The sequence below is a fragment of the Gadus chalcogrammus genome, chromosome 15 (genome assembly GCF_026213295.1).
Source record: "Gadus chalcogrammus isolate NIFS_2021 chromosome 15, NIFS_Gcha_1.0, whole genome shotgun sequence".
NCBI lineage: Eukaryota > Metazoa > Chordata > Actinopteri > Gadiformes > Gadidae > Gadus > Gadus chalcogrammus.
Window position 1 is genome coordinate 24,252,190 of NC_079426.1, and position 16,149 is coordinate 24,268,338.

Below are 16,149 nucleotides of genomic sequence, written 5' to 3' on the forward strand. Positions count from 1 at the left end.
TTACAGTGCTGCAGCAGCCAAAAGTGCTGTTACAGATTGCTCGGTTGCTTACTTTGTTATAATAGCATGTGATGTAAAGTGTTACCACATTTTTTAATCACTGGTTGAGATTTAGCTGACTCATGAAACAGCAGGCTGATGAAAGCAGCTTCCCTGTTCAGGTAGAGAAGCTGTTGGACAACCACATGCAGGAGATTGGCATAAATGAGCAGCAGTTTGTCGAAGCCTACACCTCTCCCTTCGCCAAGTCAAAAACTTTGCAGGTACACTTTGTGCGTGTGTGTGACTGCCTGCCTGCAAATGTTAACATGCTGGGTATATACATTTAGAATTATAATTTTTTTTGGACCTCACTCTGATGAATGTATGTGACTGTCAGACTCATTCAGTGTGTGTGGAATCCTAAATTTTGGAGCATCTCCGCACCGAGTCACAGAGAAAGTGTTTTACCGTCAGCCATCTAGGATCAGTCCCTCTGAGCCTCATATGGTGCGATGTCACGGCTTTTTGATTCACCTGTTCTTCTCTCCCCTCATAGAGAGAGAGAGAGAGAGGGAGAGGGAGAGGGAGAGAGGGGCTTAGGGTGGATCAGCTGACCCAGTTATAGCAGGCCGCTCAGGCGCTTTGTGTGCTAAGTGTGGAGGAACGCGCTGTCGTAAGTCAACACAGAACTAGAGCTGCTCTATGCTTTGAGGAGAATCTGACCCCATTGTATGGAGGCCTTCACTGATTGGTTCTCTTGAGGAGAACCTAACCATTATGTTGAGTCGATAAATATCCCATTTTCTACAGGCTGCATGAAATTCCCATGAATTTATTATAGGATATTTTATAACCTACAAGGGTATGCTTATGGTAAGATCATCCAAATTCAATGTAAAAGGTCTTAACAGGTTGATGTTGAACAGCCTTGTACATCCCTGGGCCCTCAGTAAGGCAACAATCAGCAACTTCGCCAATATACAGGTATGGAAGTAAATCTGTGCCATCGGATTTTGAAAATAAAAAGCCATGGAATTCTAAGCACTGAATATTTATGCATACAAATAACATATCGGGATTTTTTCCCTCTGAATTTAACTCAATAAATCATTTTCAGTTTTGAAAAATTAAAAACAAATATTCAACGTTAAAATTAGGGCTGCAACAACGAATCGATAAAAACGATAAAAATCGATTACTAAATGCGTTGGCAACGAATTTGGTCGTCGATTCGTTCGCGCGATTAATAAGTTACTCATAGGCGCAGCACTGTTTACAGCCAGCCGCCGACAGCGAGCTTTAGGGTGCACTCACACTAGGCCATCTGGCCGTGGCCGTGGCCGTTTTCCCACCTAACCGTGCTCAAATCTGCCAGTGTGAGTGTGGCCAGTCTGGCCAGGCCAGGCCAGGCCAATTTGGCCACTTGGGAGAGGTGTGCTGCTACGGTACGGGCCGCTACGGTACAGATGCTAATGAGCCGACACGCGCACACGCACGGCTACGCAAGCTGAGCTGGATGACGTATAGTCCATGCGACGACCACGGACATAATAAAGGCGACGAGCCTTCATTCCCATTAAACGGTAAACATCGCGTCAAGCGGTTCAACTGTTGGTGTGTTCTCTGTGTTGTTGTCCATTGTTGTTAAAACTCTGACTGGCGGCAGACTTTATTATGGTACATGCAGCGGACGCTTGGTGACGTGTTATGACATGATGACGTATGTACAAGAGCCTACCGTGGCCATGCCACAGTTGCGACGGCCAACGGCCACAGCCAGATTGCCTAGTGAAAGCCAGTGATTTTCAACCTTTTTTGAGCCGCGGCACACATTTTACGTTTACAAAATCCTGGGGCACACCACCAACCAAAATGACACTCTAACACAGTACATATAATGCATATTGTAGTGGCGATTTGTCCTCAATAAAACAATAACTTGAAAATTAAGAAATCAAACAAAGCAACGTAATCAAAATAGCAACTGAGGCACCAGGGGCCGGTTGCACCAACTGGGCGTAAGCCTGGTCTTAACTACGCCTGGTCGTAACTTGGCGTTCTAAGTCCAACCTAACCGTTACGCCGGTTGCACCAACTGGGCTTAGCGTTCTTTTCACTAAGACCAGGCGTAAATCCTACGCCTGGTCAGGGGCAGGCGTAGAGTTGAAATTCCAGGCTGTTTCTATAGCAATTACATCCAATCCAATGAAGCACTACCACCATCCTTTAGGGCTGTGACTCCGAACTTCGTTATTCGAATATAATTCGACTATCAAAAAATAATTCAAAATTTGAACGAATATTAGGCAGCCCTTAATATTCGAACCTGTTATGGGCAGGCCAAGAGGGAGAGACGTCGTAGAACCCGACGCAGTCTATTCATAATATTGTAATGACCACGGAAGAGGCAGTGAATGAAGTATTGATTAGATAGCGATTTATTAGAAACCTAATAAACCGTTGGTACCGTTGCAAGACCGGTAACTAGTGGTGCAACGGTTCACAGGTTTCCCGTGATCCGTACGGATCAACCCTCACGGTTCGGGACGCAAGTGATCCGCGGATCGGCTGATAAAAAAAAAAGTTGTGCGTTCACGTGATCAGCGCCTGTTTAAAGTATCGTAGCGAAATACAGTTTCTGTTGTGTTTTATTTGGCGTTCCGTAAATCCCGTGGAAACGGAAACCGGAACCGGACATGTTTATGTTTGGTTGTAGTCTTTTCGCTCGGTTCTCCGTATCAACAGTAGGGCTAGAACCGAGCGAAAAGACTACAACCAACCTCCCTTGCAATGAGCAATGTGTCTTCCAACCGAAATCAATGGATTTACAAAATGCCAAATAAAACGACAGAAACTGTATTTCGCTATACCATACTTGATGAAAAAAAAGATGAGGAAGTCTGCATTGCCATGGGAGAGTGTAGACTCTAAACTCTCCCCAGGCAATGCAGTCATCCTGAATTGTAAATCCAGGGTTAGGGATTACTTACTATCCATGTTAAAAGGAGAAGGAATAATGCCTCAGATTGCATTTTTTTGTAAACATTGACTATGCTTAAAGGAAGCAGGATTATTACCTAATCTTTCACTTGATTTAGTTTTTACACATTTGAAGATTTTATTTAAAGTCACATTTGTCTTGTTATCTTTATTGTTGTTGTTGATCCGAAAATGATCCGACCCGTGACTCAAAAACCGTGAAAAAAAAAACTGTTTTGTGATCCGTTGCACCCCTACCGGTAACCATTGCAACGCCGGTAAACAACCCCGGAAAGCCCACTCCAGGTCTTACTGAAGGCATTTATTTAATGGTCAAAATATTATTAATAAATATTTGAATATTAATATTAATAAACAAACGAACTTCGAATATGATTTTTGGGCATAAGTCAAAGCCCTACCATCCTTGCAACTGCTCAGTACGCTTCGCTAAACTGCATTTCAAAGCACAGCCGGCGATATGATCATTGTTCACAGATCGACTGCCTGTCGGGAAGATATCGCTGGCCGATTAGTCCATTCTCAACTTATAATCAGTTGCGAATGTTGTTTTAACTATGTTTATATGTTTTATATAGGCCGACACATTAAACAAATCTCTCCTACAGTCTCAAAACAACTCAATTTAGCTCCTTGTCATTTGATGATGTTCAATGCATTGCTTCTGTCAAAAAGAACCATTCCCGTCTAAATGCCTGCTCGTCGTAAACCAGACATTACAAATACATATTTTAATTATATTAATTTGCAGTGTTTTATTGTTAGGCATTAACACAATTGATGAATGACAATGAGTGAACGAATGAATTATTTATTTCGGTGTCCAACAGCATGTCAAGTAAAATAGTTAACAGCTGTTGTCACGAGGTATCCTAGCAACGCGGTGATATGCGCATTCCATGGAGCAATCACATGGCCGTGCATGGCTAAGACCGGGCGTAGTTAAGACCAGGCGTAAGTCCCGTTGGTGCAACCGGCGTTAGTTCCATTCTAACGCCAGGTCTTAGCAGTTATGACCAGGCTTAGTTACGCCCAGTTGGTGCAACCGGCCCCAGGGGGGACGAATCTTACGCAGTGCAGGGGAAAGGGTCAATTTAGATTTCTGCAGGTTTATTTTCCGATCGAAAAATGGGAAAAAAGGCGCAGCTTATAGTCCGAAAATTACGGTACATTATCTGCGACACTTTATTACGGCACAGACACCCGACAATGGTTAATTAGGTGCTATTATACACTGGTGTAAGCTAATGATGTATGAGTAATTATTCCTCGAGCAAGGTAGTGAAGCATTTCAGTCATCATTCACGCTGGCACAGAGTGAAAACGCGTTTGCATTTCCTGTACCAAGTAGTGCTTTTTGTCGTAGTGCCTCTCGGCAGTTCATAGACCGGAAGAACATGGAAGCCTCCATGAAGCTTACCCGTCCTATGTAACTACATATTAATTATTCTTCGCTCTGGAGGATAAGTGAGATTTTTTACACCAATGAGGCGTTATTTATGAATGAGTACGTTGATTTGAGGTAATAAATTACTGTGTAAAATATTACACAGTGTCCCTTTAAATATTTTCAGCGTCCCCAAATTCAACATGCCAAATTCAGCTGCAAAATTCAATGCATGAAAATTCAGTGTTAACATGCGGGGACCCAAGGAATAGCAATCGATCCTAGATGCTTGATCGCGGTCAAGCAAGGAGAGCGAGCGGGTGTTACACATTATTCTGCGACCCACCGACACATTTTCTGCAACATGCACGAGTTTGATAGCCTGGCAAGCCAGACCCATATCGGAAAAATATTGGGTCTGGTCTTCGTACGGTGGCTGTGTGGGCGGGATAAACGGTTGTCTTTCAAGTTCCCTCTGCACACAATAGGATAGCGCTACAATCAATCGGAGCAACGAAGAAGGTAGGGGTGTGCCAAAATATCGATACTACGACATATCGCGATATTTCGTCTTGCGGGACGTTATCGATATGCTGACGCCAAATATCGATATTTAAACAATAAACATACAGCCGTTCTAAACAGATTCTCTCACAAAAACCCGCTACAGATTTAATATACAGAGTCACTACTTCAAGACCCCACATGAGGCGCTCATGAATTAGAGTGAAAGCCGCAGTCAGTGAAAAACAAAGAAGAAGAGGGAGACGCATACGGAGGAATGGCGCAAAGCGGGGGATTCGAAAACGGGAACAGACCAAAGCCGGTGAAAGATGCACCGTCGACTTTCAAATCAAAAGTCTGGGCCCACTTCGGCTTTTACCAGACTGACAGTGCAACGCTCGATAAAGAGTTCGCAATCTGCAAGAACTGCCTCGCTAAGGTCAAGTACACTGGCAACACAACGAACATGCACAGCCATCTTGTCCGTCATCATCCCGAGCTTGCCGCGGAGGAGAGGAATGCTTCTGTAAGCCAGCCTACAATCAAAACTGCATTTAAAGCAAAGCTTCCTTCTGGGTCCCCCAGGGCTGCAAGTATTACAAAGTCCATTGCTTGCTTCATTTGTAAAGATCTCAGACCATACAGTGTAGTTGAAAATGAAGGTTTCCGCCGAATGTTAAATACACTGGAACCAAGATATGACATACCCTGTAGGAAATACTTCACTGAAAAAGCAATTTCCGCTTTGTATACAGAGACGAAAGCACAAGTGGAAAACGCACTTCAGTCTGCTGAGAGAGTTGCACTTACATGCGACGCGTGGACGTCCAGGGCCACAGAATCATTTGTGACATTCACTGTTCATTTTCTTCTGGAGTGGGAACTGCGGTCCTATGTTCTCCAGACCCGGGCGATGTCCGAGTCGCACACTGGTGCCAACATGGCAGAAGTCATACGGAAGGCTACGGAAGAGTGGAAGCTCACGGGGAAAGACCCGGCGGTTGTCACTGACAACGCATCTAATATGACTGTTGCTGTTGAGCTAACTGGATACCAACACGTTCGGTGTTTTGCACACGTGCTTAACCTTGCTGCACAGCACGCACTGAAAGTGCCAGCTGTTGCTCGACTGACCGGGAGAGTCCGCAGGATTTCAACGTTTTTTCACAGAAGCACTACAGCCGCCGATGCACTGAAGAGAAACCAAAGGATGCTTGCACTGCCACATCACAAGCTGATCACAGACGTTGCTGTACGGTGGAACAGCGCTTATGAGATGCTGGCCAGGTTCCTTGAGCAGCAGCCTGCCGTCTGTGCTGCCCTCTTATCTCCTGAGGTAGGTTTATTTATTCTAATATAATGTAATATTTTTGCTGATAGCATAACGTTTGTGTATTGAGTCTGTGTGTGTAAGTGTTTTGTTTATGCATCATATGTAGATTAAATTAATAATGTGTTTGTGAAAAAATATAAATTGAAATATGCTCATAATTGTAATATTATCTCATGATTTCTTGTTCTATGTGGCTCTGTTCTTGCATTAAGGCATAGGCAAGTTGAATTCTGAGCAGGTTACAAATTACAAGCGAATGTAGTGTAATAATATAATTATGAAAATTCAAAATGTACATTTAATTGATGTTTTTAATGAAAGTTCCATTCTGTCTGCCTGTGTTCTTTCGTTAAGGTAAGAAAGAGCACTAGTGACATCTGCACCCTGACTGAGACCGACATCTCAAATGCCGAACAGGTTGTGCAAGCCCTCAAGCCAATGCTGGTGGCAACAAAAATCATGTGCGAGGAGAAGAGCCCAACAATCTCCATAATTGCTCCGCTCCTTGCCCAGCTTTTGAGTGACACCACTGCCACCATTGAAGATTCCTCTCTCGTTAGAGAGATCAAGACCGCCATCCTCCGAGACCTGTCCAGGCGCTATGACTCTATGGAGGAGAAAAAGTTCCTGCGCATCTCGTCAGCCTTAGACCCCAGGTTTAAGTCTCTGCAGTTCCTATTGCCACAAGACGCCCAGGACACAAACACCAAATTAATGGAAATGGCTGCTGCTCTCAAGGTATTATTAAGATGAATTTGACATTAATAAGTCATTTTTTCTCCGTTTTTTCCCTTCTTTTCTGCCTTCAAGTACTGCTAAATGCCATATACACATTATCGAATTCATACATATATAAAAATCGATTTAACAAAATAAATTCATCTCTATAAATTGAAGTTATTGTTGTTATTAAAAAGACATGCAGAATAATGTAAATTCATAGCAATAGTTTTGAGACTTTATATTACCTAAAAACATGTTTTTAACTAGAAATGTAAATGGTATCACTTTCCATTTTCTTACAGGAAGATGATGCAGACATGGATACATTTCAAGTGAGCCCTGACGACAAGGAGGGAAGCCCTGACCCACAGACTCCAGAGACTAGCGCAGTGAGGGCACACACACCAAGGAAGAGGAAGTCTGCGCTCACTGATCTCCTTGGTCAGACATTCAAGATGACCCACCAACGACTGTCGGCTTCTTCCTTGGCAGAAAGAGAGGTCAAGCAATACCTAGATGCTCCACCACTAGCACTGACTGATGACCCGTTGCACTGGTGGAAGTCTCATGCTCAAGCCTACCCACTCCTTGCCAAGCTGGCCCAAAGACATCTCTGTGTCCCAGGGACCAGTGTACCTGCGGAACGTGTCTTCTCTACAGCAGGTGACATAATCAGCTCTCAAAGGAGCTGTCTCACCTCTGAACATGCTGACCAGTTGCTCTTCCTGAAGAAGAACATGCTGTTTTTTGCACGTTTGCACATTACAGATTCAGTTGAATTTTATTTTTGCTCTGTGTTAACTTTGTTCTTTGTGTTCATAAAACAATTTGATTCTACTTGTTCAGCAGCACTGTGTCCATTGTTTACAGAAAAGTTGATTACTAAGCAATGAAATGTTTTCTGCATTTATTTTGTTTTCTAATCTTCTGTTACTTTGCATAAAATGTTTTTGTAATAAATTCTGAATTTCTTCAGTGACACAGATATCGTGATGTATCGTGGGTGAAATTTCTTGCAATATATCGATAATCGCTGTATCGTGATATTATCGTTATCGTGGGTAAAATATCGTGATAGTATCGTATCGTGGGGTACCTAGTGATACCCAGCCCTAGAAGAAGGTGACGTAGTCAGAGCGACGAAAATTTCCATGGGGAAGTGTTGCGAATGGTGGATTGAGAGAATGGAGACCAACGACTGTTGCTGTTTTTGCCAGAATAACCTGAGAATTGCGGGCGTGCTTGTACATTCATCGTAGGGCTGGGCGATATGGCCTAAAAAAAAAATCACAAAAAATCTGATTTCCGATTTAAATCTATTTACATAAAAAAGCATTATGGTAGGCCTTGCCATTGTAAACAGTGTAACCTGTAACGTAACATAAAATGTAAAATATAAAATAAAATATTACTAATAATAAGAGGTAGTTCTGATAAAGTGCCAACATAACATTCAAACTTTCAACATGTGGTCATAAATATACAGTGCTTTGCAAACGGTAATTACCTTAAAAAAGGGAATAGTAACGGGAGAAGAATGAGAAAAACACACGCAGCTCTTTCCTTCATTCGTCTGTATTGAATGAGGAAGAGGAGCGCGATCCCCCTACTGGAGCCCCGAGGCATTACCAACAGATCGACGAATTACCAACAGATCGACAAATTATTAAACCACACAGATATATTGCAAATGAATTATGTTGACCTCAAAATAGATTATGCATGTATGAATAAATTGTTGTAAACAACTTGCCACACTCGCTGCCATGTTTGTGTATCACTTTGGTAAATGCGCATTCCTTGCGGGGGGAGGGCTGAGCCCATTCCGAACTGCGGGAGCTGAGAGGGAAGCGTTGGCGGATGTTGAAGAGAAAACCGAATTTTCATTGAAAAAAGTCGACGTGAGCTACACACTCGAGTTAATCGATAAAATCGGTTTATTGCCCAGCCCTAATTCATCGAACATCTTCGAAAGACAGAAAAAAAGTAGCAGAGTCCCATACGTTTCCCCCCAGCAGAACTATGGGAAAACAAACTTTTTCCATATCTGGTCGGCAAAACTCAGAATACATCTTTCTTTTCCAGGAAAGACTTCAGTGCCTTGTTCATTTCTAAAAGAAAATTATAACTTCAAGTCTTGAAGAGTCGCGGCCAAAGCCGAGTCGAAAGACAGCTGTTCGCCAGCAGCAGCAGCCATTATTGTTTACCTCTAATACGGCCGCAGCTCTGTCGTCATTCTGCTCGATTCCGCCCCTCACGATCTGATTTGCCTTTCACATTTTCTGTTTCCAGCAGCGAAAAATGACGACAGAAGGCTAGACCTCCCTGGCTGCAAATTCAATTTGCTGCCGCTAGGGGCGTCTAGATTTCTAGGCTACGAGTTTGAAGCAGGCAGAAGGTCGTTCCATGGGCCCATTTAAAGAAAGGACAGCGGACTAAAACATGGCCGCCCATTCATTCCTACGAAAACTTCTCAATGGCGCTGGGCAACATCAAGGAGAGATTTGCTTCTGCATCAAGGGCGCCTAGCCACCTACTAGTGCATAACGTGCCGGATGCAGAAATATTCTCGTTCATTAGCATTGTTAGCATTGTAGCATCATACGCAAGAGGTATGAGCGAGCACAGACACATTGTTTACCGACCATGGAACATAACCCCGATGATACTCTGTATGTGATCTTTAAATTACACTCCTCCTGCCATCTGGACAACAATTATTATGTAACAATTATTATGCCGGGCCGAAACAACACTTGTTTCACTACAACTCCTTTCAGCCTCCTTCTCCTGCAAAAAATACATGAATAGAATAAAACGCTTGAGGTGGTGTTTTGAAAAGTGAAAACTTAAATTTTATTAGTGCATGGTATGAAGATAATTACTTTTATTGGAGTGAACGCGGATATCTACTTCTGGGACTTCATGAGCTGCGTCTCAATTAGGCAAGTTTCAAATGAGGCATGCGACTTTGTTTGCCATGCGTCAGAATGCATTCTGGGATGAAAAACATCAAATACCTGTGATAACTTCCGATGCAACGAGTCACCTGGCTTTCAAAATTTGCGGTAGTTTGAGGAAAACAACTTCTGACTGCTTTTCTGGGCATTTGCTCTTGAATAATGGTGTGTTCCTGAATTCTCAGACACCAGCCTTCCGGTCTCGGAGCATTCATAGCGTTCCTGTTCGTCTTTGTGAATGTGGCATGAAATTGGCTAGTCGTTGTTTATTGTTAGCTACATTAGCCTCTTTAGCATACCAGCCCAAAAACAAACAACACAACTTTACATTGTATTTCACGCACTGCAAGACCATGCAATGTATAATTGGTGTCTGGAATAAATTAGCAATGTGATTAAGGGCCCTATTTTAACGGTCTGAAACGCAAGTGGGAAGCGCAAGTAGCTTTGTGGGCGATTCTACGGCGCTATCGCTATTTTACAGGCGGATAAATGACACTTGCGTCGTGGCGCAAGTGTCAAAAGGGTTGGTCTGAAGCAGCCTAGTTACCCGTAGGTGTGGTTTGGGCGTAAAGTCCAACAAACCAATGAGAGTGCCAGCTCCCATCCCCTTTAAGAGCCAGGAGCGCATTTGAATCGGACGAGTTGATATTTTGCGTCTGCAGTCTCCGATGAGACAGATGCACATGAATTTCAAACTGCAAATGGCTCAGTTTATTGCCAAATAATATGGCCTAATTCACACATGGAATAAGGGGTTTTCTTCCACAACTTCCAAAAATACTGAGTCCTCAAATACATTTCGGCAAAGAAAACGTATATGATATAACATATGATATGCGGTAACTGTGGTTCTATTTAATGATATACGCAATACATTATAAACATTGTTTCTTATCAGTATTGTATGCTATCCTAATATGCATGTGTCCCCACGGTAATAGACATTGCCATTGATTGTATTATGCGTTACGTGTTTAGTTTGCGTGTGTTTAAACAGAGCACACACGCGCGCCCGCATTCATTCATTCTTTTTAACACTCACTCGCGGTAAATCGTTTGCAGATGCATTGATTTAAAAGTACAACTTATTACCGCTGCATCAGCTGTTCTTTCCCAAATAATTTACAAAGAATGTGCGGCTAGGTAGATGGGAGAAGCAAAGTGTATGCGCGAGGTGCACAAGCAATCCGTACGCATCGCATGCGCATGTATGCATGCGCCCATAAAATAGCATCTGAACAACGCGCCACTGACTTTAAACCAGGTATTTCCTGGTCAGTAGCGCAATGGTATTCAGAAACGGCAAAATACCGTTTGCGCCAGAACACGCCTCCTCCTTCCGCCGAACCGCCCCTTGGGGCGCATGATCAATCCCTAATTTACCGGCGAGTGGCGGTGGTGGGAAAAGAACGCTCTGCGCCAGTTGTAAACTAGCAACGACACATGCGCCAGTGACTAAGTCACTTGCGCCGGATGCAAGATAGGGCCCTAAGTGTGTAAGAGCATTTAAAATCAACATTAAAATTACCTACGTGGTACAAATACAAAACAAATTAATCTCTTCACGGGGGCTTTTGTTGAGAGCGTCATCACTGCTCTCGGCCTACAAGAAATGCCGCAAGAAAGCTGGGAGATCTTCGTCTTTCGACTCGGAAGTCTGGCGTTCGAGGAATCAGGAACACACCATAAGTGCGGACATATGACCCTCCCCTCAAAATATCAAAACGTTGCCCTGGTTGTTTGGAATTACCACATGGAATTTCCCACGTGAGAAATGACATATCTCCGAGGCGTGCCCTCTCCTAAACTGGCTGTGTCTCAATTCAGGGGACGATCCTTTGAAGGCTGCATTCGAAGGCCGATTGCGTCACTGCGACGCGTCAAGGCTTTCCTATTTCGAAGGCACCTTCAAATGCAGCCTTCTTTTCCCGGATTTGAAGGATCCACCGGCTGGATCCTTCACAGCCCAACGTATCCCAAGATTCATTGCGCGTTGGATTGTTATTACATAACGGCTCCATATTTGTCCTCCGCCGTCCGGTTTGATTCGCAGCTGTCAGGGTTGCTAGGTGACAGGAGCGGCGCGTCATCAGGCAAGGTAAAGGGTGTTAACGGCTTGTTACGCAAAACTGGAAATCAGGGCCGGCGCTCAGCATAGGCAACCTATGCGACCTCCTAGGTTGCCTATGCCGCCGTACATAGGCACGCCGTACGTTTGCAACGTAATGATAGGCTATATTTAGCATGGATTGATTTGTTTTAATATGTAAGTAGCTGGTGTTTCAACAAGCTACTGTCGTCTACCTCTGGGACTTCATGAGCTGCTTCTCAATTAGGCGAGTTTCAGATGAGGCATGCGACTTTGTTTGCCATGCGTCAGAATGCATCCTGGGACGAAAAACATCAAATACCTGTGATAACTTCCGATGCATGGATTGATCTGTTTTAATATGTAAGTAGCTGGTGTTTCAACAAGCTACTGTCGCCAATAACAATATTCAACAATTAAAATATTTACCACTGGAGCAGTATTAAAAAGCGGAAGCGCTTCCACATAAGCAAGTCGTTCCAAACTCTGAACTAGGGCTGCAACTAACGATTATTTTAATAATCGATTAATCTGTTGATTATTTTTTCGATGAATCGGATAAAAAAAAGAAACATTTGTAATTGCCGCATCTTTATTCAAAAACTGAACATTACTTCAAATTCACAGTGCAGACTGAAGTGTAAAAACACCAGGTTATTGCGCCAACATCTCGGAACTATTAAAAGTAATATTAAATAATTAAACAATTAAAAAAACATAACTGGGATAACACAAAAAAAAACATACAATGTATGATATACTTTTATATGTATATAAGGGATTTCCATGGTTAACCGGTCAAACCTATTGATACCATTTTCGAGACTCCTTGAAATAGAACTTGTAATATTGCTTTAATTGCTGATAAGATTCAAGATTCAAGATTCAAGATGCTTTATTTATCCCGGGGGAAATTATTGTGCAACAGTTACAATACAAAGGTGGAAAAGTAATACAGGGTTAGAGTCAAAATAGATAAAATAGATGGAAGTAAAATAAGTACAAACTAAATAAGTGAAAAGGAGCGATTAGATAAAAGTGGTATTAGTGGTAAAAGTGGTAAAGTGATAAATAAATATTATAGAAGCAATTGTTGGCAGCATAAATTAACTAAAGTGATTAAATAAATAAATTGGGTAAAAATAATTAAATAAATAAATAAAGTGACATTGGTCTCAGGGCATAGTGTCTCCACGGGCCCTTCTGCAGCCGGAGGTAGTTGCATTAAACAGTCTGATGGCCACAGGAAGAAAATACTTCCTCTGGCGTTCTGTGTTACACCGGGGGAGGATGAGTCTGTTGCTGAAGGTGCTTCTGCTCGAGGTCAGCACCTGGTGGAGAGGGTGAGCATTGTTGACCAGGATATTGTGCAGTATACACAGCATCCTCCTCTCAGACACCACCACCAAAGAGTCCAGCTGGACCCCCAGGATGGAGCCAGCCTTCCTGATGATCCTACTGATCTTCCTGGCATCTGCTGCCCTCAGCCTGCTGCCCCAGCACACAACTGCAAAAAAATGGCACTGGCTATCATCGACTGGTAGAACATCCTCAGCATGATGTTACATACTTTGAAGGACCGGAGCTTCCTCAAGAAATAGAGTCGACTCTGGCCCTTCTTGTAAACAGCCTCGGTGTTCTTGGCCCAGTCCAGTTTGTTATCCAGGTATACTCCAAGGTATTTGTAATCCTGGACAACATCCACAGTCACACCGTTGATGGAGATGGGTGTAGGGGCAGATTTCCTCCTGCGGAAATCCACCACCAGCTCCTTAGTCTTGGTGGGGTTGATAAGCAGATGGTTAGTTGCACACCACTCGATAAAGGAGTCCACAACGCTCTTGTACTCCTCCTCCTTCCCCTCACTAACACAGCCAACAATTGCAGAGTCATCCGCAAACTTCTGCAGGTGGCAGGACTCAGAGAGGAACTGAAAGTCTGAGGTGTACAGGGAGAACAGAAAGGGGGAAAGAACAGTTCCCTGAGGAGCCCCAGTGCTGCTGAACACAGTATCAGACACACCGTCCTGCAGTCTGACATACTGCGGTCGACCTGTCAAATAGTCTGTAATCCAGGAAACCAGGGGAGGGTCCACCTGCATCGCCGTCAGCTTACTCCCCAGCAGAGCAGGCCGGATGGTGTTGAACGCACTGGAGAAGTCCAAGAACAGGATTCTCACAGTGCTTCCCGGACTGTCCAGGTGGGCGCAGGCACGGTGGAGCAGGAAGATGATGGCGTCCTCCACACCTAGTCTCGGCTGGTAAGCAAACTGAAGAGGGTCCAATGATGAGCTGGCCAAGGGCCGAAGAAGTGACAGGACCAGCCTCTCCAGTGACTTCATCAGGTGAGACGTCAGTGCCACCGGTCTGTAGTCGTTGAGGATGCTGGGACGCGCCTTCTTCGGTACAGGTACCAGGCAGGATGTCTTCCACAGTACAGGGACCCTCTCCAGACTCAGGCTCAGGTTGAAGATGTGCTGCAGAACTCCACTCAGCTGGGTTGCACATGTTTTGAGGACCCTTGGGCTGACACCGTCGGGTCCTGCTGCCTTGCCAGGGCGGAGTCTGCACAGCTCCTTCCTCACCTGCTCTGCAGTGAAGGTCTGTCTGCCGTGTGTGTTGAAGGGTGTGGGGGGAGGTGATGGTGGGGGGGAGAGAACAGGTAGGGTGTAGTCAGGAAGGAATGGAGGGTGGGCAGCAGGGCTGGAGGTTTGGAGGTGGATGGTTGTAGAGGAGCTGGGGGAGGGGTAGTCCGGAGCCCTCTCATCAAACCTATTGAAAAACAGGTTCAACTCGTTGGCTCGTTCAGTACCACCTCCTAATGTTTGGCTGCCCGATGGTTTGTAGCCAGTGATGCTCCTCATGCCGCTCCACACATCCTTCAGGTTGTTCTGCTGGAGTTTGCGCTCCAACTTCATCCTGTAGCTGTCCTTACCCTGTTGGATCTTCTCCTTAAGCTTCCTCTGTACCCGCCTCATCTGCTCCCTGTCCCTATCTCTGCAGGACCTTGATGTCTCTGGTGACCCACGGCTTGTTATTGGGGAAACAGCGTACAGTCACTGTGGGAACAACACTGTCCACACAGAAGTTGATGTACCCAGTTATGCAGTCTGTGAGATCATCAAGGTCCTGTCCATGTGAATCACAGAGCAACTCCCAGTCTGTTAGTTCAAAGCAGCCCTGCAAAGCTTCATCGGTCTCCTGTGACCATCTCCTCACAGTCCTGGTGGTCACAGGTAGCCGCTGGACTTGGGGCTTATACAGGGGCTGTAAGTGGATGAGGTTGTGGTCTGATTTTCCAAGAGGAGGCAGGGCAGTGGAGCTGTAAGCATCCTTAACATTTGCGTACAGCAGGTCAAGTGTCTTGTTTTCCCTGGTAGGACAGTCAACAAACTGCTTGAAAGTGGGCAGTGTTGCAGCCAGAGTGATGTGATTGAAGTCCCCAGATATCGCGATGAATGCGTCAGGGTGCCGTGTCTGAAGTCCCGCGACGACGGTGTGGATGACGTCACTCGCGTCCACCGCGTTTGCAGTCGGAGGAATGTAAACAACCAGGAATATCACATGTGAGAACTCCCTCGGCAGATAATATGGCCGCAGACTCACGGCAAGCAGTTCAATGTCCGGGCTGCACACTCTCTCCTTCACCGTGACGTGACCAGGATGACACCACTTGTTGTTAATAAGAATAGCAAGTCCGCCACCTTTCCTCTTGCCACTCTCTCGGTGATTCCTGTCCGCCCGAACAGTCTGAAAGCCGTCCACAGTAACATTAACGTCCGGAATGTCCTCATGGAGCCACGTCTCCGTGAAACACAGCACACTGCTCTCACGATACACCCGCTGAGTCCTCACCAAGCCTGCCAGCTCGTCCGTCTTATTAGCCAACGACCTCACATTCCCCATGGTGATGGAAGTGAGAGATGGTTTATATCTCCGCTTCTTTTCTCAATGTTTACGTCCAGCCTTACATCCCCTGAACTTCCTCCTCAGTACTCTGGGGATTTCAGGTCTCCTATCTCTATAAGATGATGATAGTTCAAGATAGGACATTAAACAGGTCATAATTCTATCTTTAATATCTATTTTATATTACTGGGAAAACAAGTTTTCACCAAAATCTCAATTATTATTATTTTTCTTCAGTTGCATTTGAACGCATCAATCAT

At 44.5% G+C, this 16,149-nt stretch overlaps 1 protein-coding gene across 6 annotated transcripts in view; it reads left to right on the forward strand.

Annotated features, from left to right (window-relative positions):
- The window catches only part of cfap36 (cilia and flagella associated protein 36), a 45,612-nt gene that overhangs the window by 1,665 nt on the left and 27,798 nt on the right, over positions 1-16,149 (forward strand). For 3 of the 6 annotated variants that reach the window (XM_056608919.1, XM_056608921.1, XM_056608920.1), the window contains exon 3: positions 162-263. In XM_056608919.1, the coding sequence (XP_056464894.1) occupies positions 162-263 (102 nt within the window). Of the gene's footprint in view, positions 1-148; positions 6,210-6,560; positions 6,945-7,231; positions 14,604-16,149 lie in introns of those variants that run through there. The other 3 variants (XM_056608918.1, XM_056608917.1, XM_056608922.1) reach the window with 3 other exon arrangements.